Source organism: Salmo salar, chromosome 02 (genome assembly GCF_965601325.2).
Source record: "Salmo salar chromosome 02, fSalSal1, whole genome shotgun sequence".
Lineage (NCBI taxonomy): Eukaryota > Metazoa > Chordata > Actinopteri > Salmoniformes > Salmonidae > Salmo > Salmo salar.
In genome coordinates, this window is record NC_138292.1 from 58,841,733 (window position 1) to 58,863,983 (window position 22,251).

At 43.0% G+C, this 22,251-nt stretch overlaps 2 protein-coding genes across 9 annotated transcripts in view; one reads left to right on the forward strand and one right to left on the reverse strand.

Annotated features, from left to right (window-relative positions):
- Positions 1–3,529: 3,529 nt before the first annotated feature.
- On the forward strand, positions 3,530–7,599 carry LOC106587218 (uncharacterized). Of its 3 annotated transcripts, none has more exons than XM_045706747.2 (5): positions 3,530–3,703; positions 4,417–4,773; positions 5,011–5,409; positions 5,854–5,957; positions 6,435–7,599. In XM_045706747.2, exons 1-5 carry the CDS (start codon positions 3,583–3,585, stop codon positions 6,660–6,662), a joined length of 1,209 nt encoding a protein of 402 aa, XP_045562703.1. In that variant the 5' UTR covers positions 3,530–3,582; the 3' UTR covers positions 6,663–7,599. The 3 variants fall into 3 exon arrangements, with proteins under 3 accessions (XP_045562703.1, XP_014030869.1, XP_014030876.1); XM_014175394.3 differs by having other exon boundaries at positions 5,044–5,409; XM_014175401.3 differs by having other exon boundaries at positions 3,531–3,703; positions 5,047–5,409.
- The window catches only part of LOC106587198 (trinucleotide repeat-containing gene 6C protein), a 61,927-nt gene continuing 47,129 nt past the window's right edge, over positions 7,454–22,251 (reverse strand). For 5 of the 6 annotated variants that reach the window (XM_014175366.3, XM_014175337.3, XM_014175377.3 and 2 more), the window contains 8 exons: positions 21,256–21,487; positions 20,903–21,067; positions 17,808–18,005; positions 17,433–17,582; positions 16,986–17,102; positions 16,088–16,309; positions 15,140–15,353; positions 7,454–14,740 (listed from right to left, as the gene is read on the reverse strand). In XM_014175366.3, coding sequence (XP_014030841.3) covers positions 14,365–14,740; positions 15,140–15,353; positions 16,088–16,309; positions 16,986–17,102; positions 17,433–17,582; positions 17,808–18,005; positions 20,903–21,067; positions 21,256–21,487 — 1,674 coding nt within the window. In that variant the 3' untranslated portion in view covers positions 7,454–14,364. The remainder of the gene's footprint in view (positions 14,741–15,139; positions 15,354–16,087; positions 16,310–16,985; positions 17,103–17,432; positions 17,583–17,807; positions 18,006–20,902; positions 21,068–21,255; positions 21,488–22,251) is intronic. The other variant, XM_014175356.3, reaches the window with a different exon arrangement.

Here is a 22,251-nt window from a genome sequence, read left to right on the forward strand (position 1 = left end):
CTATACTGTGTGTGTGTTTGTGTGAGTAGTTGATGATAAATATATATTTTACTTGATGTCAGGTGTATTTTTTTTCCTAAACCACCTACTCATGTCCTCCGGTTGTCTAGCTTTTCAAGTCAGAGGGCCTTATTTGGTGTTAGTTCACTATGGTGCATCAGTGTTTCCCCTATATGCATTTAGCAGCAGCACAACGCCGCTGCTAAACAGTGGCCACCACTGCAAAAATAAATAAATAAATGACTAAAACCAGGAATATAGAAACGATAATGGAGCAATATATTTTTGAACTAAAAATCGCCATATAAAAACTAGACAGTCGGGGAGAATCTAAAATTCCAAAATGTCATGACATGGGTCCCCTTTGATTTTGTGTTTGAGTCGTTTAATTAAGAACAATGCATAAGCCATGGCAAAATGTGTAGAATTGCAGTAAACTTGCTTTAGAACAGCTACAGTTTCTCTGTGGCTGAGAGGAGGGCCTCTAAAATTTGCCATGCCCACTACCCTGCTAACTTTGCCACCGCTGTTGGAAAAAAATACTAGGGGAAACACTGCATAGCATATTTAAAATCGAAAAACCATTACTTTGAAACTTTTTTTTAAGCCATGTCTATTTTGATGGTAATGTCCTTATCTGCTTTTCAGCCTAAAACACAGATTTCTTGCGAAACAGGTCAGTTATATCTGTAAGTACCCATTCCCTTACCATAGTGTGGCTGTATCTTGCAACGGATGTACCGTTTTAGTAGTAACTAGTTATTGAATCTGAAATAATGCATTTTGGGAGTTTTTCCAAGATTTGTATGTATTATAGTTATTCTAAAGTACTTGCTCAAGATTTGCTACACCATTTGGTTGCATACACATGTAATGAATGCTGTGGTGTGCCATTGTTGCCTCTTTCTGTCTGGTGGTGAAGGGGGCTGTTCGGTGGAAACTGGACACATTTTTATCCCACTCCTTTGGTAAGTAGGATTTCACATCGGCATTGAAAGTATTTATACCCCTTGTTACAGCCTGAATTCAAAATGGATTAAATAGATTCCCACCCATCTACCCACAATACCCCATAATGACAAAGTGAAATCACGTTTGAAAATGAAATGCATATCTCATACGTAAGTATTCAACCCCTTGAGTCAATATGTTAGAATCACCTTTGGAAGCCATTATAGCTGAGTCTTTCTGGGTAAGTCTGAGCTTTGTGCAAATATAATGCAATCTTAATTCTTCAAGCTCTGTCAATTTGGTTGTTGATCATTGCTAGACAGCCATTTAAGTCTTGCATTAGATTTTCAAACCGATTTATAAAAAAAATAATTATAAGATTTTTTTTAGTAATCTTAACTAGGCCATTCAGGAACATTCAATATATTCTTGGTAAGCAACCCCTGGGTATATTTCACCTGTGTTTTAGGTTATTGTCCTGCTGAAAGGTACATTTATCTCCCAGTTTCTTGGAAAGCAGACTGAACCAGGTTTTCCTTTAGGTGTTCATGTGCTTAGCTCTATTCTGTTTCTTTTTATCCTAAACTTGCTAGTCCTTGCTGACGATGCAGCCACCACCATACTTGAAAATAAGAAGAGGGGTAGTCATTGACGTGTTGTGTTGGATTTGGTACAAACACAACACTTTGTATTTGGGACATAAAGTTGATTTCTTTGCCACATTTTTTTTTATGCTGTACAGGCTTCCTTTTCACTCGGTCATTTAAGTTAGTATTATGGAGTAACAATGTTGATCAATCATCAGTTTTCTGTCACAACCATTAAACTCAAGTGTTTTATTGGCCTCGTGGTGAAATCCCTGAACGGTTTCCTCTCCGGCAACTGAGTAAGGAAGGATGCCTGTATGTTTGTAGTGACTGGCTGTATTGATACACCATCCAAAGTATTACAACTTCTCCATGCTCAAAGGGATATCCCATGTCTGCTTTTGATTTTAATTTTACCCACCTACCAATAGATACCCTTTGCGAGGCATTTGAAAACCTCCCTGGTCTTTGTGGTGAATGTTTTTGAAATTCACTGCTCGGCTCGGGAACCTTTATCTGTATGTGTGGGGTACATGAATGAGGTAGTTGTTCAAATCATGTTAAGCACTATTATTGCACACAGTGAGTCCATACTATTTATATTGTGACTTAAGCAAATTTTTACTCCTGAATTTATTTAGGCTTGCCCTAACAAAGGGGTTGAATACTTTTTGATTCAAGATGTTTCAGCTTTCCATCTAATTAATTTGTATAAAGTTTAAAAAAACAAAAACAATTCCACTTTGACATTGTGTGCGGCATTGTGCAAACCAGTGACAATCTCAATTGAATCCATTTTTAAATTCGGGCTGTAACACAAAGTAGAAAAAGTCAAGGGGGTGAATACTTTTGGAAGGCACTTGCCGACGATGGCAGTTGTAAAGTAATGATTGACAAGTTCATTTGAAAACACTCCCAAACAATATTACGTAAAAAAAAAAATAATAAAGTTATGATCATTATGTTTACAGATGAATAGATTATTAATAATTATGGATTATAGTATCGGGCCTGTTAGATGTCGTCCTCAACACGCGTCCAAACTTGTCTTCCAACTTTCGCAACAATGCTCAAAACTGTCTTGGATATGCTGCTGTCATTAATACTCCACAATGCTCCATAAAGCTGTTACTAGGATTAGCTTCACCATTATAATTGAATTCTCCCCAGTTATAAATAATTGTCAACATGCATCCTATAACATCCTTTTAAAGGGAATATTGGCCTGTTTGTTCATTAACTATACATTTCACATAAAGCAAATGGACATGTTATTTCACAAGACAATGTAGGCAGTGTCACAGTTGCTCTCCCCTTGCTGATGTGCATACATGTATCCTAATGTAAGAATCCAAATGCTTTGTATCAAAACACTCACTGTATTATAATAATAAATCATGTGTATACTGTACAATTTTCAGTGTTTTTTTTTTCAAGCCTATCTCGTTAAACCCATTTTATACCAGGAACAGGACAGATCTGAACCATCTTTGTAAGAGGACCACTAGATGTTCTTGTTGGGTCGTGAACTTGACTTTCTCAAATAACCGTTTCCAATATCTCCCATGACATTACAGTGAATAGTTAGTCTTGTGGTATGTTGTAACTTTTATAACATTTTATAAACCTTCACCACATTAGTTACTTTGAAATTGTTTGGTTGATACCTAAATATATTTTCTTAGTAGCAGTATTTGGCTGAAATTGACAGATTTTTGCACCTTTACAAATGGCTAAGAACTCAGTTTTATACTCTTAGTATAAGGTCAACACACTTTGTCTGGCTTCAGTATTTTGCATTTGCAGAACCATCTCATCTTCGCAGATAAATATTTTGTAGCAATGGTGGGCGTGGCTATTTGCTTTGACACTAGTGAGGGAGTAATTTAGAAACCGCTCTTCCTCTTTAGAGTTAAGGTTTGGGGCGGCGCATATTAGAAGTTCCTGTAACTAGTCACCAATTCCCCCTCATCTGGCTGAGACCCCCCCCCCCCCCCACACACAGTCAGTGAACCACACTCAATTCTAGTTTACTACTCCACTTATGTCTGAGGTTCACTGCATGCTGCTCAGTGTTTGTGATAGCTTCATAAGAACAAGGGAAGTCATTATGACTCTTCATCTGACAGGTGTTTGGCTGCTGCTCATGACACATACTGTGTTGGGTAAGTTGTGTTTTTGTAACTTTTGGTGTGGGTTTAGTTAATTGGGAACTGTTGGCCACAGGAGGCTGCTGAGGAAAGGACGGCTCATAACGGCTGGCGTGAATGGAATGGCATCAAACGCATGGAAACCACGGGTTTGATTTATTTGATACCATTCCACTCATTCCTCTCCAGCCATTAACACGAGCGTGTCCTCTCCAATTAAGGTGCCGCCAACCTCCTGTGGTGTTGAAATTTTCCTTCTGCCATTGCACGTTTTAGATTACTTTATTAGGGAGTAGTAGTTTAATGCCTATCAAAACAGCACTTGTTTGGTTTAGTCTAACCAGAGCCCTGTAACTGTTCCAGAATCACTACATTGATCATTATGCAGATGCTTTCTTGACCAGGTTAGGGAGATCCAAACTATGCTGTTGGTACAGTGGGCTAACATTATATGATCACCAATTAAAAAAACAATGACTCTAAGTGGTCAGTGGCAGAGGCGTCACTACAGACAGCCTGGTTCCATTCCAGGCTGTATCACAATCCGCCGTGATTGGGAGTCCCATAAGGCGGTGCACAATTGATCCAGCGTCGTGCGGGTTAGGGTTTGGCTGGGATAGGCCATCATTGTAAATAAGAATTTGTTCTTAATGGACTTGCCTAGTTAAATAAAGGTAAAATAAAAACGGGGAGCTAACGTATTACCTTCTCTATATGTTGCCTCCTAGTGTTCTGTGATATGGAATTCCTGGAGAGAACGCAAGGTGACTCTATAGAGTTCTACTGTATCTCTGAGTTCAATGCCTCCAAGCCCATTGGGTTCTACCTGAAACGCAAGTGGCTGCAGCCCAACAGAGAGGTCCTGTTCATGTTTACTTACCAAAAGCCTGTGTTTCACCTTGACGTCAAAGAGCGCATCCATGTCACTGGAGACCCGAGTACTCACCGGGTCAACGTGACCCTCAGCCAGTTGAAGGGAACAGACACAGACATCTACTACTGTGAGTTTGTCTTCCCCGATGCCTACAGCATAGATCAAAAGATTCCAAGCAAGATGGAGTTATTTCTGTACGTCGCCGATGCTGGTGAGTATTATTTATGGATTCCTCCATAGATTAAATTTGTTTCATTGCTGCGTGTGGAGTTATTGACATCATGATGTGTCAAATAGTCACAGCAGCCTGCCAGTTTCCCCCTTTTTTGGTAATGACTCCAGATGCCATAGCTGAGCCACACTGTTCATGTTATGCATCCTGACACTGCTTCCTCCTTAGAATAGCCCCGGCTATAGCAATATACTCTCCTCTCCCACGCCCTCATAGCCAGTCATACTACTGTTTGTTTCCCATGTGGAGAAGATGCCCCAGACAGCAAGATGGATGTAGGCCTAATAGAGACGTGCGCCGGGGGGTCAGCTGTCCTCCCCTGCCTCGCCCCCTACGGTTCCCCCTCGGCCATGGAAGGGGTATGCCTGAAGAGGCGGTGGGGCCGGGCTCCAGTGGAGGTGCTGTTCCACTCCAAGCGCCTCTTTTCCTCCGCCTCGTTCCCCCCAGAAGAGAGGCTTCACCTGGGCACGGGGCTGGGCGGCCTGACCTACAACCTCACCCTGCTAAAGATGCAGCCGGAAGAGAGCGCCTTTTACAGCTGTGAGCTGCTGCTCCCCGGCAGGCCCGACAACAGTGCCAGGCTAGGGAGACACGTCTACTTTGTGTCTGTGCAAGGTGGGTCTTTATCTACGTCCCCAGAGTCAGATAAACGCATGGATATTTTTGTCTGCGTCTAGTACGAAGGGGAACTTGGAGGTAGTATCGCGAGACAATACTAGCTAGCGTTAGCGCAATGATTCAAACCGCACACATAAAATGGTATCCACAAGTTCATCTGCCAAAATCATCCCTTTTTTAAACTGTAAATTCATGCCAGAAAATGTACAGTTTCTGTGTAAGCTGTTTCTATGACGCTGTATTGTTTATTAACTCTACTAGCCAATTCAGTAACTCGGGTAACAATGATCAAACCGACAATGTTCTGTTAGTAATTCATTTAATGTTCATCATACACAGTATATGAAGGGTTGTCAATGTATTTTTAATTCAGGAAGTGAGTTGACATTCTGTGAAAGGCTTTAAAGTCTGACACCACATATTGGGTTTTATTGTTTGCAGATGTTAGGTGTAGCTGTACGGGTTATGCTCCACTGATCTATGTCCTTTCTGCTGCTGTGGGGCTGCTACTCATCTTCCTTATGGCCCTGGGAGTGGCTTATTATGTGAGTAGGACTGAAACCTACTTACTATGGACAAAAATATTGACACAGAATATTACTTATGGTAGCCAGTTTTTTGCTGCTTTCATCACGTCATAATTTAAAAAGCATTACAACCTCACATTCTGCAAATTTCTCATACATTTTCTTGAAATCACAAAACCATTATTTGCTCTGAGTTTATAAAGCCACATTGTAACCTCTATGGTTGTAGGACTGGGGAGACATATTGTAATGTTTTTAGTTACTTACTCATTTGGTAGCTACTGTACTCCTCTAGTGACAAATTTGTCAGTACCATAACTGATTTCTGACCGGTAAGACTAGGTACCAGTGATTTATCAAATTCAGGAAGGATGCCACTTTTGAATCAAAGCAGCCATCCTCTTACTATTCACAGAATTTCACACAGGAAATATACTAGTTTCACTAGTTGTTTTCACCTGCTGCCTTCTCTGATTGGCTTCTGTCCTCTGTCAGGGTAAGACCCGAGGCGACCGTGTCAAACCGCAGCCCCACCAGGTCTCCATCTACGAGGAGATGGTCAGGGTGCGGCCCCCCAACCGGAATGGAAAAGTGTCCCCCTCTTATCTGGAGGAAAAGGATGCTTCCGCCTATGACACCCCCCCTCTGAGGTCTCGACAGGAAAACCACTATGAGAGGCCTGAAGGGGTACCACTAGTATCTGAAACTGTTGGGGAGATGTGAGGAACGAGGTCCGCCCAATCTCACCAACACTGTTTGATTACTCATTTATAAACTGGAGTCTGAACTACAACATCCATCTTAGCCCACCTAATTTAGTTTGTTGTACTGTAAATGCTGTTGTGGAGTTTCAAGGATGTTTTGTATTTGATGTAAATGCTGGCAGCTGAATGTTGTAGCTTAGCTTTTATAATAGGAATGGTATTCAATTTTTTTTTTTTATAAACAAGAGTGTAATACGTGTCTTGATTAGTATTTTGACATGGTACATTTATCCATGCCCACTGTCCAGTCCACAGGAAACTGTTATTATTGCCAATCGAGGAGATGGGAGACAGGACTTGCAGCATGATCTAGAAAGGAGTTGTATTTTAGCCCTTGGCAACGCAGACGCTCGTGAGCATAGTAATTAACAGATTTCTAAATGTATTTTGCGACGTGAGCGGTGTAGTCATGGTATTAGTCCGACTGCGTTGCATGCGCTACAAAATAAATGTAGAAATCTGTTATTCAATTATTGCACCAAGGAGCATCTGCATTGCCATGGGCTAAAATAGAAGTAAAAAATAAACCTCACTTATAACAAGGGGTGCTTCTCAAGTGTCAAGTAAAGTGGATTCCTCAGTGGTGCGTCTCAATAGTCTAGTGGCTTTGTGTGGGCGAGTTGTCTAAAAGTTGCTTCCTTATCCGTCTGCATCTAGTTACTAGCTTTCTCTGGGGGTTCTTTGTCTCTAGAGGTCCACATGAAAAATCAAACCCACAGTGAAGACTACACAAGAAAATCAACAAGACGCTTTTTAACAGCCAAGAAAAATGTCAATTTATTAATATAGTCCGAAAGAAGCGCCATAACTTATGGAAACATGTTTTTTCCGGTGCATGTCATTAACAATTACATTCTATGAGGAGAAAAAATAAAAGCCACAACTTTCTCAGCACAGACATTTCTCCTTAAATTTTTTTTTCTTAAATAAAAAAGGCAGAAGGCAGAGTACCACCTCCTCCCCCATACAAAAACCGGACTGCCTTAAGTCATGGGCTTTTTCTCAGTATAACCCACAGTGCTTTAGCAGAAGGATAAGCGCTCATTGGTTAAGGATTACACAGCATGGTGAAGCAATACAAAGTTTTGCCATAAATCTGATGGGGGGGGGGGGAGAAAATCTAACATAGCACAACAAAGACACACCCCTACATCGAACCCCAGAGTACGAGTCCCAAGAGAAAAGCAGGCCTGGACTCTCCCTCCCACTTGTGCATAGATCATGAGCCTTTAAAAACCAGCTTCCCCCCTCCACTTCAAATCTGTCTCCTGAAAACCATCTATTAGACATTGAATACCTGCCACAGGAACAGAGACATAAGAGTAATGCACAATGCTCCTGAATGTTACAGGATGGAACCTCAAAGAAAATACATAAGTAAAACTAAATCACTGCCTTTTGACAATTTAAACCATTGATCATTTTTGTTTCAATGTAAAGCAATTTCTACATCGATTTTTCATGTAAAGCACTCCACATTCTCTCTCAAAAAGTTCATTTTCAGTCATTTATTTGGTAAATATGTAACCGCTACGGATTTTTAGAATCAATGGTATTTCATATTCTATTTAAATCCCTACCTTTCAGTGCTTGGAGTTAGATTTCTCAAAGTTATTCTAATTTAAAACTCAAATTTAAATAAAAATGGTGGAGTTCGAACTCTGGAAATCCTGGCCTTCCCGAGACAAGAGCCACATCTTTACGAGTGTGCAAGATAGTAAGCAAATTGCGTTGCCTTTTTACAAGACAAAATTCAAATAAATCAATACATATGTCTGTCGACATCAAAAAAGAGAAATTAAAAATTGAAATACGACACAACACTGATCAATCCCAGAGTTCTGAAAGTAGCATAAATCTTAATTTTGCAAAGTTGGTTTTATGTTCATATTCATTTGATGGAAGATGGAATTTGTCTTTTTCAACATTTTCATTATAAAATTCCTTTTTCCTCAACTTCAGACAAATGAAATGTTTGTAAACGACAGGTGGCTTTGCAAAAAAAAAGAAAAAAGAAAAAGATAGGCACCTCTGAAATGAGTCCTGTAACAAACTCACATCCCCACATTATCCCTTTCCATTTCTCCATGAAGTTAACATAGGGATTACTAGTCCTACTACTATCTATGGCCACAATTCTTAGATTGTAAATTTTTTGTCTTTTTTCATTACATTTATATGTAATCAGAACAAGATGGTGCAATACTCAATGATAATCCTTGTTTTGGATTATTCCACAATAAAAGCCACTATAAGGTAGATAAACATTTTACAGATAAAACACGTTTTTTTCCCCCCATTAAGTCCTTGAGTAAACATTTACACATGAATTATCACCCTCTCCCCTCAGTACTTAGTCTCGTTTGTCTACGATTAGCTGAGTGAGGGGTAGAAGACACTCAGTGCCATGTTAGAAGATAATAACAATGTCTATCAAAATATAGTTGACAAGCAAAAAATAAACTGAATAAAAGAACAGACAATGTCAATACACAACATACTGAATGGAACATGACAGCAGTCCTAAGCCTGCCAAGCACACAGTCGTTTGCACACATACATTTGACTTTCAAGCACACAAAATGATTTTTGCACATTTTTTTATAATTTTTTATATATATATTTTTTTTTAACTGATGACCTCAAAAAGCTTGGAAGTGTACAAGTCAGACTTTTCTTTTTTTTTTTACAAAAAAAAAACAAACTTCACATTACGTTATTGGCGCTCCTTGATTCAAGTATTTGTGTATTTTTGTGTTGATATGTTTAATGATATTTTTCTCTACTGGGAAAGTATGCATTTAAAAAACAGGAGATTTCAGGTTGGGTTGTTTAGACAAATTCACATACAAGTACTTCAAGGTACTTTACTGTAATATGTTCATAAATCCAGAACGTGCATATCCAACTCCAGGTAGGAAAGACATTACTCATGATCCATCAAGTACCAGTTTAACCCCTAACCCCATTCCATTTCCTTCGTATCACTTATTTGCGGAGGGGAATAAATATTGCTCATCTTCAGTTTGTATTGAACCCAGACCTTTTAAAAGGAACAAAAGGTTTCAGGAGGTTGAGATCCAAGGTGTCTGTTGATGTGCTACCTACCACACACCGTACGTACATGTGTATATATATACACACACACACACACACACACACACACCTATCTATAGTTAAGCTGTAGCGAGAGCGCACGGCGTGCCACTCAGTGCTGGTGCAGCAGGGGTTTTCCCCCCCACACCGAGCGGACGTTTGGAGGCCCCCACCCAGCTAATTGGTCTCTCTGAGCTTGGATCAAGGCAGTTACAGAAACAGGCAATAGTGATTTTTGCTAGTGTGCTGCTGGACACCTCACAGAGTCCCAAAAGGTAGCCTTATCCCATTTTTTATTTTTTTTTTTTGTAAAGAATTTTTGTACCTTTTTGAAATGCGCCCCCTCTCGTTGCCCACCGCAGACGCAGTGAGGCGAGCGACCTGGGCTGATACAGTGGGCCCGAAGCCATCTGGGTCTGTGGAAATATACAGTTGTGGGCCTGCTTTGGGCGGAAACACTAACAAATAGGATAAATACAGCATCCACAAAAAGGCTCCCCAGCCTGCATTCTGGAAGTTAGAGGACTGGAGACATTTCAGCTAGAAGTGCAGCGCTTTAGTTCTAACATATTATAGATGTTATTGATTTTTGTACTTTTTTATTTTTATTTTTTAGATTTTGTGTCAAACTTCATATTAAAAATGACGTTAAAATTGAATTTCATTTTTGGTTTAAAAAAATATGTACCCGGGATTACCCGTCAAACTGACTGTGCACCGTAGCATACTTGGATCCCGCAAACTCAGTAAAGATTTTATCCTCAACAACGGGGCATTCCCCACTAAAGCAAAGACTGCCTAAATGGCACCCTATGTCCCTATATAATGCACTACCTAGTGAACAGGGTGCCATTTGAGACACAAGCCATATTATCTCAGGAGTCCAGGATGAGGTGTGTTGCCTCCACCCATCTGTTTGATCCCTCCTGCCCCCCTGCCTCCATCACAAAGGTTATCAAAGATCCTCCATCCAGAGAGAAGAGCTCTTTCTCCAGATCGTATAACATGGGCTAGTTTTATAGATTATATATTTTTTGGTATTGGCACATAGGATAACATAGGCATCTTACATGCAGAATGGGCCTCTACATTGTAACATAGTTGGGAAGGGAATTCATTACTATTCCATTCCCAAAAAACAATTCTCCAGCCAATACAAGTACTACGGCACAGCTTGCCATTAGTTAGTGTAGAACTTGGCTCTCTTACACTACAGCAAAAGGACATACATACAGAGAGAGCTGCATCTTTTAACGTCGTCTCCTACCCTGAGATCAAGCTGACAGGAGATCAGTCTTCTTCAGCACAGTAAAGAGAGGCCTACTATACCTCCACTCCAGTGGTACTAACTCCCCATAGAGGGAGGGTGGAAGTTTGGAATACGACAGTGTTGTGGTTTAAACCCAGCTATAAGGACCAGGAGCAGACATGTTCTAAGTGCTGAAGGGTACATACATCAGGAGGTCGTTGGGTCTAGCGCTGTGAGTCGGTGCTCAATCCTTAGGGCAGGATTGGCACGTTGGCTGTAAAGGGCCCGCAGCCTCTAGTCTTTTGCATAGAGACAGAACTGAGTCGCTTTTTATGTCTGGTCAAGGAGAGGGCCGTGGTCTAGGTTGGTTGCTTTGGAGGGGACTGGAGGAGGGTGTAGCGTAGCAGCTGTGTGAGGGGGCAAGGGGACAGCCCTGGCAGAACCCAGGTGGAGCAGATAGGCAGGACACACTCACCCATCTGAGACACCCTATTGGTCTAACTTACACATCTTGAGATACTACCTGGAAGTACTACAGCATACTGTCCAAAACAAAGCAATGATCAATCAATCAGTTAAGATACTAACTAATAATAGACAATCAATGACGGGCTGTAGTATTGATCCTCGTTTGCATCCAATACACAGGATGAACATACAGAGGCACCTCTGACCAAAGTGTTTCTGCATATGAACAGTGAAAAGGGCTAGTTTCAAGCAGCCACCTTGAAAAGACCACTGCATGTAGACAAAAATAAACCAAAAAATACACAACGTCAAATGAAAACTAAATAAAATTCATCAAACACTGGCAAAATTCCAGAAATTTGACTGTCTCTTGACTTCCAGCTAAAGTGATCTTTGTGTGAAAGAAGATTAGGGGAAATGGAGAGGGTTGGTTGAGACAAGGTCGAGTGCTGCTGGCGCGGTCGTTAGCTAGCTAGCTCCGTGCTGATTGGCCAGTCTTGGAGGGAGCGTGGTTTCCTGCCGGGCTGAGGGTGTCCAATGAGAGAGCTTGGTGCAAGCCCAGGAGGAAATGCTGCTGTGGGGGTAGCCTTGCCTAGCGACCGTCGCCATGGGCACCACAGCAGAGAGGCACTCAGTGGACCGTGACCATTGCCCCTCCCCACTCCGACCGACCGTTGGCCGGAGACAGGTAACATTGCATGTCTAGCATCTCCAGACAAGAAAAAGGCTAAACATTTTGGAGTAACAGTGATATTCACTTTGATATAGTTAAAAGGAAATGTCTTTAGAAAAAAAATCATACACGGCAGACTTTTTTTGTTGTCAGATAAAAGTAGATTTCCATTTTTTTTCTCTCTCTTCATCCTGCTACCATTTCAAAGTTCATACAAGTCCTTGGACCAAAGAGGAACAAACAAATGTCAGAAGTTATTTCCAAGTATAGATACAGTACAAAAAGAACAAGTTCTTTTTTTTGTCTTTTTTCAGTTTTCAAAGTTGCTGCTCCATTTTTCTGATTTACTGGTTTGCAAGTTGAAGCGTTTAGCTCTCTTTATAAGTGCTATGATAAAACCCTTTCAAATGGACAAAAGGTTAGTCTCTCTTTTACATTTTTTGTACAGTACCAATTACAAGGAACACTCGTAGTAGATCTACTGCATTAGGAGAAACCCCTCTTATTTGGTATTGTGCCCCTCCAGTGACTCCCCTCAGTCTGTTCGGTGTGGCTGTGGCAACGCGGAGAGGAAGGGCTTTCTGATGGTGCTTTCTCATGTAACCCAGATCAATGAGGAGTTTCAGGGCTGCAGGGACCGTTTCTGAATGCACAGTTATAATAGTAACACCATCCTCGCTCCTCTCCGCAATAGTTTTTCTTAGGGGGTGGGGTCAAGGGGGCGACCTGGTGGGAATCAAAAATGAGCAAAGGTAACGTTTCTGTAGTTCTTAAGTTCTTTGCTTAGATCAACAACGACAACAAAAATCAAGAACAAAAAATGTAAAGAAACCAGCTCCTGTTTTGACTTGAGCGTGGACGGAAGAAGGGTCTGTGGCGTATATATTGCACAATGTAACTGTCACATCAAGTTGAAGCGTTTTTTTGTCGTCGTTTCCAGAAATTGGTGGACCATAATGGGGACGAGAGGGTCAACAACGGAATCGACTAATAATGTTAATTGACAAGAAGCACCTGTAAGTCCCGTTAGGTGAGTATAGCTGAAGTCATAGTTCTTCTGAGCAGTGGTAATCTGAACTCCCAGACGTGAATGATTAGGTTCCATCGGACATATACTCAAGCACACATAAAACAGACGCAGCTAGGTCGGTCAATGTGTAATAATCTCTGTTTATGTTGCGATAGATATAAAAACGCGCCTGGATATACAAAAAGAACAAAAAACAGCAGTGTAAATCCCTTTAAGAACAAATGAACGACCCAAAAAACAGAAAAGGTTTTAACTGATGATTGGTTGGGTCAGTGTTGACAGGCCTCATACTGCCGAGTGACTTGGGGGGGGGGTCGTATTCATTAGTGCACACGTGGCAAAACGTTTTGCAACAGCATGCGAAAACAAGCTTTTCTTATTGGACAAAGTTCAGGTAGTCCCTCAGTTTCGGTCCGTTTGCTTCCATTTCGTTCCTTGTGAATACGACCTTGGTTGATCACACTTGTTCTGTTCCATTCACTGGCTCAGAGATGGGAACTGTGCAAGCTTTTAAACTCATACAATTTTTCTTCAGTTTCAAAACAATGAAAAAGGCTTGAGATTGAAGGAGGACCTGGGCCGCAGTAGAGCACTTAAGGCTAATATTAGTGCTTGGAAACAAAACAACATAATTAAAAGGTCTTTGAACCACATCATTGGCCACGGGCATGCTGGGAATGGTATTTTTTTAAATCAATTTGGAGCTTCGTGGGCAAAGGAAAGATTCAAAATGGCAGCTTTTTCGATTGCTTCTCCTTAACACTTCACACAGAATGTGCGATATTCATGGAAACTTAAAAACACTTAATGGTTCTCTCTTCATTGAGTCTTTTTGACATTACATTTTTGTTTGCTTCCAACATCAAATACTAAAAACAAAATCCCCTTTTAAAAAGACAACTAAAAAGAAGAAAACGTAAAAACCGAAGGGTGTAGGGGTCAGCAGTCTTGTGTCGTCGCCCCCAGCCTTCCGGTACACGATTCACAGTTCCGTTGATACTGATTATCGCCACATGATTTGCTTGGTTTTGCTCCTGTTCATTGTCATTTTTTTGTGTATTTCTGTATTTATTATTCATATTTTTCCACTGTCTGTTCCAGCGTTGAAACATCCATCCTCATGGTTGGTTCGTTAGTGTGTTGTCCTACATGGACTCTCCACTCAGCAAGTCGCCTGGCAACAGCGTGTTGATGGGGTTAGGGCTCCCGATGACGCCACGACTGTCATCGCCACTAGGGGGCCCCCACAGGCTGGAGTACTGGGGCACGCCCCCCCACAGGAGGTCTCCGCCTCCGCCCGTCTTGGCTCCTCCCCCCAGGCCCCCACCACCGCTGCTCCAGTGATGGCCAATAGCGTGCTGCTGCGAACCTCCGCCTCCTCCCATGCGTGTCTGATTGGTGCCGGGGTTGGGCTGCCAGCTGGTGGTGGGCGGGAGCTGCTGCTGGCCTTGTGCAAAGTAGCGGTTCACCTCCTCCTCCCCGGCAAACTCCGCCAGGATGGTGGTGTTCCCCAGCACACACCTAAGAGGACAGGTGTCAGTTATACATCACATACTTACAAGTGTTACAGTATCAACAAGCATTTTCTTACACCTAGTGAAGTACAGTACAAGTATTTCCTTATAGGCTTTGACAATTTGTCAGTGAGATGTATATAGCCTAGAAGTTGAGACGATATTTTGTCTTTTGTTTTAGGTCAGACGGAGATAATCACTAGCCTAAACAACATAGAGTATGGGTGAAAGAAAACCCACTCCAAATCTTTGTATTTTTTTCCATTAGTCCACTGTTGATACAGTCCCACAATGCTTTTTCATGTCAGCAGTGAAGTTTAAGATATTGGAGTTTCAAGAAGAAAATGAGTCACCGGCCACATCATGGCGACGCATGCTTTTTCCCCTTCAAGTATGGGAGTCTTACATGTGCAGGGACTTCTGGGCCTTGGCAGCCTCCTCCTTGGAGCTATATCGCACCACAGCGTTTCCCTGGGTCAGGAAGAGGTGGAATGTGATGAGGGGGCCGTGCTGCATGCACAGCGTCCGCAGGGTGGAGCCGTCTATCTGGGGGGTGAGGTTCCTCAGTACCAGCCAGCTACTGGTCCTGTTGGAGCTGTCTGTGCTCCAGGTGGTGCCCTCTGAGAGAAACAGAGAGGGGAACATGATCAGTCAATATTCAGGTCCACACAAAATATATATCAATCATTTTTGGTCAATAACTTGTCTTCTTTTAATGACAACATATTTGTATGTATGTACATGATAAATTGTCCATTGTTTGTCTATGCATGTTCTTTTCTTAAAAACAACATATTTGCATCGTCTCATGTAAGCACTTTTACTACTCAGTGTGACCTTAGGACCCATGCCACAATAAGGTCACACAGTTTAGGTTCTCTTTGAAGCCATGACAACAGTCCTTTAAGTCTTCTCTAGTAAGCCGCAAGACTTCAGTTTGACAAGGGCCTCTAACCACAGCGGGGTGTGTATTGCTCCACCTTACTACAGCGAGTGACGAGGGGAGAGGAGCTCAAAACAAAACATGGGGGAGTATCACACTCTACAACGACCACACCTAGGAACATTACACGCCTATGTGGTGTCTTACGCTATGCTTCTTTAGGTAAATGTGTCAAAAACATTATGTTAGGATAGGATGTTGACAAAGCACAAAGTAGGGTCAGCTCAAATCTACAGTCAATGGTTTTCAATGAGCATCAAGTCATGAATTGACTTTAAAAATCAATCTCAAAACGACTAAGTGATTTTCCTCTACTAGGTATATTACCAGGTTTAAGTCTTTCCAGTGTTATTACAGAGGAACTCCCCCGGTCTATAATTCAGGCTGAGGAGTTGTACTGTGGCATCTCACCTGAGGTGTACGAGCTGCTCCAGCCTTGGGCCAGGCCCAGGGAGTTTCCTCCCCAGGTGGAGGAGGGCTTGGCAGGGTTGGTGAGGCCCGGAGGGGGTCTTGAAGGGGCTGTGTTGTTACGGGGCCCCTGGGGGACCTTCCACAGCTCGTGGGATAGAGAGGCCTGGGAGGGGTGGGAGATGGGCCCCGGGGACCAGGTGGACTTCATGTCAGATAGTTTACCTGAGCGAGAGAGAGAGAGCGAGAGCAAAGAGGGGGACCTATGAGATACTGTTATAGAGATGGAGACCCTCTATGGAAGCCTATGTTCTATGACAGATACTTCGAAATCTAACTTTGGGCAGATGCAAAGTTTTAAAAAGAAGCCCCACATTAACACTTGTTCATCAACAAGAAACCTCAATCTTGACTTCATGGGTTTATATGAGTCATAATGGAGATGGCATTGAGGACTACAAGAAACATGAACGTAAAAACAGAATGCAGATCACTCAGACATTTAAAGGGGGACATTTTTCAAGTATTTATAGCAATTGTCAGTGGGTTGCTTAAAGGCAACAAAAATGTCATGTCAACACATACTTATGAATAGGGGTCTAGGGCCACAACATTCAAAGCATTTCTTGATTTAAACACTCAAACTTTTCATTCCATGAGGAATACAATGCAATCACATCGTGGAGCACTTGATACACCGGCACTGGGTAGTTGGTAGTAGGATTAAATTAGGCAAAAGAAGGACCTATCTACCGTAACACTCAACAAACACAGACCACACACAAACAATAGGATAAAGGTGTGTTGCTATGGTGGTAATTAGGGGAAGGGGGTCAAGCTTGGGGACCATGGATCAGCATGTCCACATAGGCGGCTGGAAGGGGGAGGCTGTGGTCTGTACCTGCACACTCCTCATCCGGGGAGGACAGACTGAAAGAGCTAGTGTAGCAGCCACTGACTGGCCAGTCCGTGGAGGGGGGCAGAGCACCGTTCTGAGGCGGTGAAGGAGGGGAGGAGCCTAGCCGTGGTGACCCATTGTTATGGAAAGAGGGGGTGGTGGGGAAAGAAACATGTACAACTTGATTTAAAGAAAGTGTATAAATACAATAGGGCCTGTGCCACTGGATGACATGGTCACAACAAGTGAGGTAGTACTGTAACCCCTTCAGTGCCATGGAAAGGAATAGGATAAGCTTAAAGTTGTCAATATAGTAACACAAGTCAACACCTGTTTGAGAATCAACAGCAGAGACCTGCCCTGTTAATGAGAGTATACAGTCTATTTGACAATCTGTGTATCTTAACAAAGCCAACTAACTACAGACTCCCTGATTGACCCCCTCCTCACCTCCGCTGCGGTCCCGGAGCAGGTAGCGGTTGACGTCCTGGATGTTGGTGTTGATGGTGGGGCCGCTGGGTACACTTCCTGGGGTCATGTTGGGGTCGTTCTCAGGGTCAATGTTTTGCAGGCCCTTCCAGGGCACGCCTGGACAGAACTCTGAGACAACGGAGGACAAATGGTTATTTATCCTTTAAAAACTCACATGATTTTGTGGGGAACAATTTAAAGTTTTCCTCCTTTCTAAATCTTTCTTCTCTCTAAAATCAAAACCGTTTAGAAGAGTTTTAAATCTCTTTTCTTTGTCCTCTATCAGTAAAGTGTGTCAGGATCACGTGTGAAATTATGTTTGATCTGATTGAAATGTTGGTCTTCTCTACCAACCTGGGGGCCAGTTGATATTCGTTCCATTGGTGATCTGGTCCTTGGGGCTCTTTCCTGGTCCCTGGCCCCAGCTGTCAGGGGGAACCAGGGGGGAGGTGGGAGACTCAGACCCACCCATCATACTGTATGGGCTGTAGGAGTCATCCATGTGGGGAGGCTTTCCAGGGGGGCCCAGGTTAGAAGCAGCAGAAATGGCACCTAGGACAAGTCAAAGGAATTCATTAATTCATTTATTTGACGTTTAAAATGCATACAGTACCAGTCAAAACTTTGGACACATCTACTCATTCAAGGGTTTCTTTATTTTTACCATTTCCTACATTGTAGAATTCTCTCAACCAGCTTGATGAGGTAGTCACCTGGAATGCATTTCAATTAACAGGTGTGCCTTATTAATTTGCGCTCTTAACGCGTTTCAGCCAATCAGTTGTGTTGTGACAAAGTAGGGGTGGTATACAGAAGGAAGACCCAGAGTTACCTCTGCAGCAAAGGATAACTTCATTAGTTACCAGCCTCAGAAATTGCAGCCCACTAAGGCACTACATCGCAGTGCTAGCTGTGCCACTTGAGATCCTGGTTCGAGTCCAGGCTCTGTCGCAGGCGGCCACGACTGGGAGACCCATGGGGCGGCACACAATTGGCCCAGCGTCATCTGGGTTAGGGGAGGGTTTGGCTGTCCGGGAAGTCCTTGTCCCATAACAACTCCTGTGGCGAGCCGGCACAAGCTTGCTGGCTATTGCACGCTGACACGGTTGCCAGGTGTACGGTGTTTCCTCCGACACATTGGTGCGGCTGGCTTCCGGGTTAAGCGAGCATTGTGTCAAGTAGCAGTGCGGCATGGCTGGGTCGTGTTCCGGAGGACGCACAGCTCTCGACCTTCGCCTCTCCCGAGTCCGTACGGGAGTTGCAGCGATAGGACAAGACTAACTACCAATTGGGTACCACGAAATTGGGGAGAAAAAGGGACAAAAAAGGTAGATTAAAATTGCAGCCCAAATAAATGCATCAAAGTTCAAGTAAAAAGACACATCAACTGTTCAGAGGAGACTGCGTGAATCAGGCCTTCATGGTCGAATTGCTGCAAAGAAACCACTACTAAAGGAAATCAATAAGAAGAAGACTTGCTTGGGCGAAGAAACACAAGCAATGGACATTAGACCGGTGGAAATGTATCCTTTGGTCTGTTGAGTCCAAATTTGAGATTTTTGGTTCCAACCACTGTCTTTGTGAGTCACAGAGTAGCTGAACGGATGATCTCCGCATGTGTGGTTCTCACCGTGAAGCATGGAGGTGGTGGTGCTTTGCTGGCGACACTGATTTATTTAGAATTCAAGCACACTTAACAGTGTTGGTCCGCGTATGTTTTGAGTATGTATCCTGGTAATCCGTCTGGCCCTGCGTTTTTTGTGAATATGACTTGTTTAAAGGTCTTGCTCACGTCGGCTACCGAGAGTTATCACAGTCGTCCAGAACAGCGGTTGCTCTCATGCATAATTCAGTGTGACTTCCCTCGAAAGCGAGCATAAAAAGACATTTAGCTTATCTGTTGCCCTGGGGAGGCAGGGTAGCCTAGTGGTTCGAGCGTTGTGCCTTGTCAGCTCGATTTTATTTTCCAATGATTGCACGTTGGCCAATAGAACGGATGGCAGTGGGGGTTTACTCACTCGCCTATGAATTCTCAGAAGGTAGCCGGACCTCCGCCCCCTTTTTCTCAGGCTTTTCTTCATGCAAAAGACAGGGATTTGGGCCTGCTGCCGAGAAAGCAGTATATCCTTTGCGTCGGACATGTTTAAGGATAAATCTTCTTCGAGTTCGTTGTGAGTAATGCTGTTCTGATGTCCAGAAGTTATTTTCCGGTCATAAGAGATGGTAGCAGCAACATTAGGTACAAAATAGGTTTAAAAAAAAAAAAAAAAAAAAGAAACGATCAAAATAGCACAGTTGGTTAGGAGCACGTAAAACATCAGCCACCCCTCCCGCAGCGCCATTCTACCTACTACAATGACAACACACCTCCAGGCTGTGTAAGGGCTATTTGACCAAGGAGGAGAGTGATGCAGTGCTGCATCAGATGACCTGGCCTCCCCAATCCCCTGACCTCAACCCAATTGAGATGGTTTGGAATGGGTTAGACCGCAGAGTGAAGGAAAAGCAGCCAACAAATGCTCAGCATATGTGGGAACTCCTTCAAGACTGTTGGAAAAGCAATCCAGGTGAAGCTGGTTGAGAGAATGCCAAGAGTGTGAAAAGTTGTCATGAAGGCAAAGGGTGGCTACTTTGAACAATCTCAAATATATTTTGATTTGTTTAACACTTTGTTACTACTTGATTCCATGTGTGTTATTTCATAGTTTGTCTTCACTATTATTCTACAATGTAGAAAATTGTAAAAATAAAGAAAAAAACCTTGAATGAGTAAGTGTGTCCAAACTTTTGACTGGTACTGTAAGAGTGGTTGTCAGTGCTGCTCTTAGTGGAGTATGGAGGGCAAAAGGAACACTGGGTCGCAAGGATACATCCAGATGAATATCAACGTGAGGCATCGCTTGAGAAATAGATATGGATTTAAATAGTCATTTTAAATGTCAGACACTAAAGAGATAAACAATTGATTTCATAGTGAATTCTTCCAGGTGAGATTTCTCACACCGTTTCATCATTAAGATATGTGGAAACATACAAAAGACTTATAGTAATCAACATGTACCAGTAAACAGGCGTTGTTATTACTGGAAGGGCAGAACAGCAGCTTGATGCTCGTGCCACAGTGGGAGAGGTTAGGGGAGGTGGTGTTTGTGGCTCACACGTTATATTTCCAGTGTTTACGTGTCTGTTGTGAATGCAAAACCGTGTGAAAGAAACCCAGAGAATGTTTGTTGGCTGGTGAGAGAGGTGGTGTGAAATCCGTTAATGTTATTCAGAGCGAGTCAAATAAGTCGCTATATCGTAGAAGAAAATCGACTAAGTGAGCAGAAAACCCAATTTTCCTATCGACTAATAGATTGATTTCTTGTTTGACAGCGTGTATATGTATATTTATTGCCCCCCCCCCCAGGGAAAAACAGAATTGAATGAGACTTCACAGTTCCTCCTACCATGCTTATTGAGGTTGGCCTCCATGTGGGAGGAGTTTCCAGAGAGGCTGTCCATGGAGTTGGGGTGGGTCCACTGGGACAGACGGGACTGGGGCTGGGGGGGCTCCTTCATGGACAGGCCCCCCACCTCCATGCAGTTTACATTCATGTTTGGATTGAGTCCAGCTAAGAGAGACAAATCTAACATTGAATACACAGCTCAACACAAACCAGATAGATAAAGACATTGCAAGGACTATTACTAACGTATTTAAGGCTTACTAGTTATACAAACAGCTTGTTTGTGAGATGTAGAGAGAGCCTAGGGGCTGAAGGAGTGCGTGTGTGAGTGACAGTGTGAGTGCTGGACTCACAGAGGGGGTAGGGGCTGTAGGAGTTGGGAGAAGACTGCGGCTCTTTGGTGTGCAGGTCGGAGAGGCCCGGAGCCTGGGGGTGGCCTGGGAACGAGTCCAGGGCTGATTTGCCTTGGCCCGGGTGCAGGCCGGAGTGGGAGCCGGGGGGCTGCTGCTTCATCAGCAGGGCCTGGTACAGCTGACGCTGGTGCTGTTGGATCTGCTGCTGCATGTTATTGATTGTACGTGCAACCTGGAAGGGGGGGGGGGGGGGGGGAGAGAGAGATTGAGAAAGAAACAGAACAGGAGAAAGAGGGGGACAAAGGAGAGAGAAAGTGAGGGCATGAGGTTACAATGTCCAAGTCCAACAGACCGTGGCATGACTCCTAAAATCAGCACCATCGACAGTCACTTATCTGGTGGGAAAATACTGCCTTTAGTGCAGTGGTTCCCAAACTAGGGGTCTATGAAAATGGGGTCAGGTTTATCTCTCAAAATCATTGTAAAATGTGTTTAATCTTAATCTAAAACTAGAGGATTCAAATCTAAAAGTATAAATTCAACCAGAGAGCCCCCTTAGGTGGTGGGAAAGGGCCGCACTTCACCATTGCACTTGAACCATTCTCACGGTGAATGACTATGAAACCACACATTGAGGACATATTGTTCCGTCTCACGATTCCCAAGCATGAAACAAAAAAGGTGATGTTCAGCGTGGCTATATTGACGAAAAACTGATTCCACTCTAGTTATGATTGAGTCTCCCTCTACCATATCGGGGTCGCACTGGATCAGTTGACGGGTCGGTAAGTGAAATGGAACAGCTGATCGAGCTGTGATGTCAAATCAAAATGTATTTGTCACGTGTGCTGAATACAACAGCTGTAGACCTTACAGTGAAATGCTTACTTACAGGCTCTAACCAATAGTGCAAAAAAGGTATTAGGTGAACAATAGGTAGGTAAAGAAATAAAACAACAGTAAAAAGACATGCTATATACAGTAGCGAGGCTACAT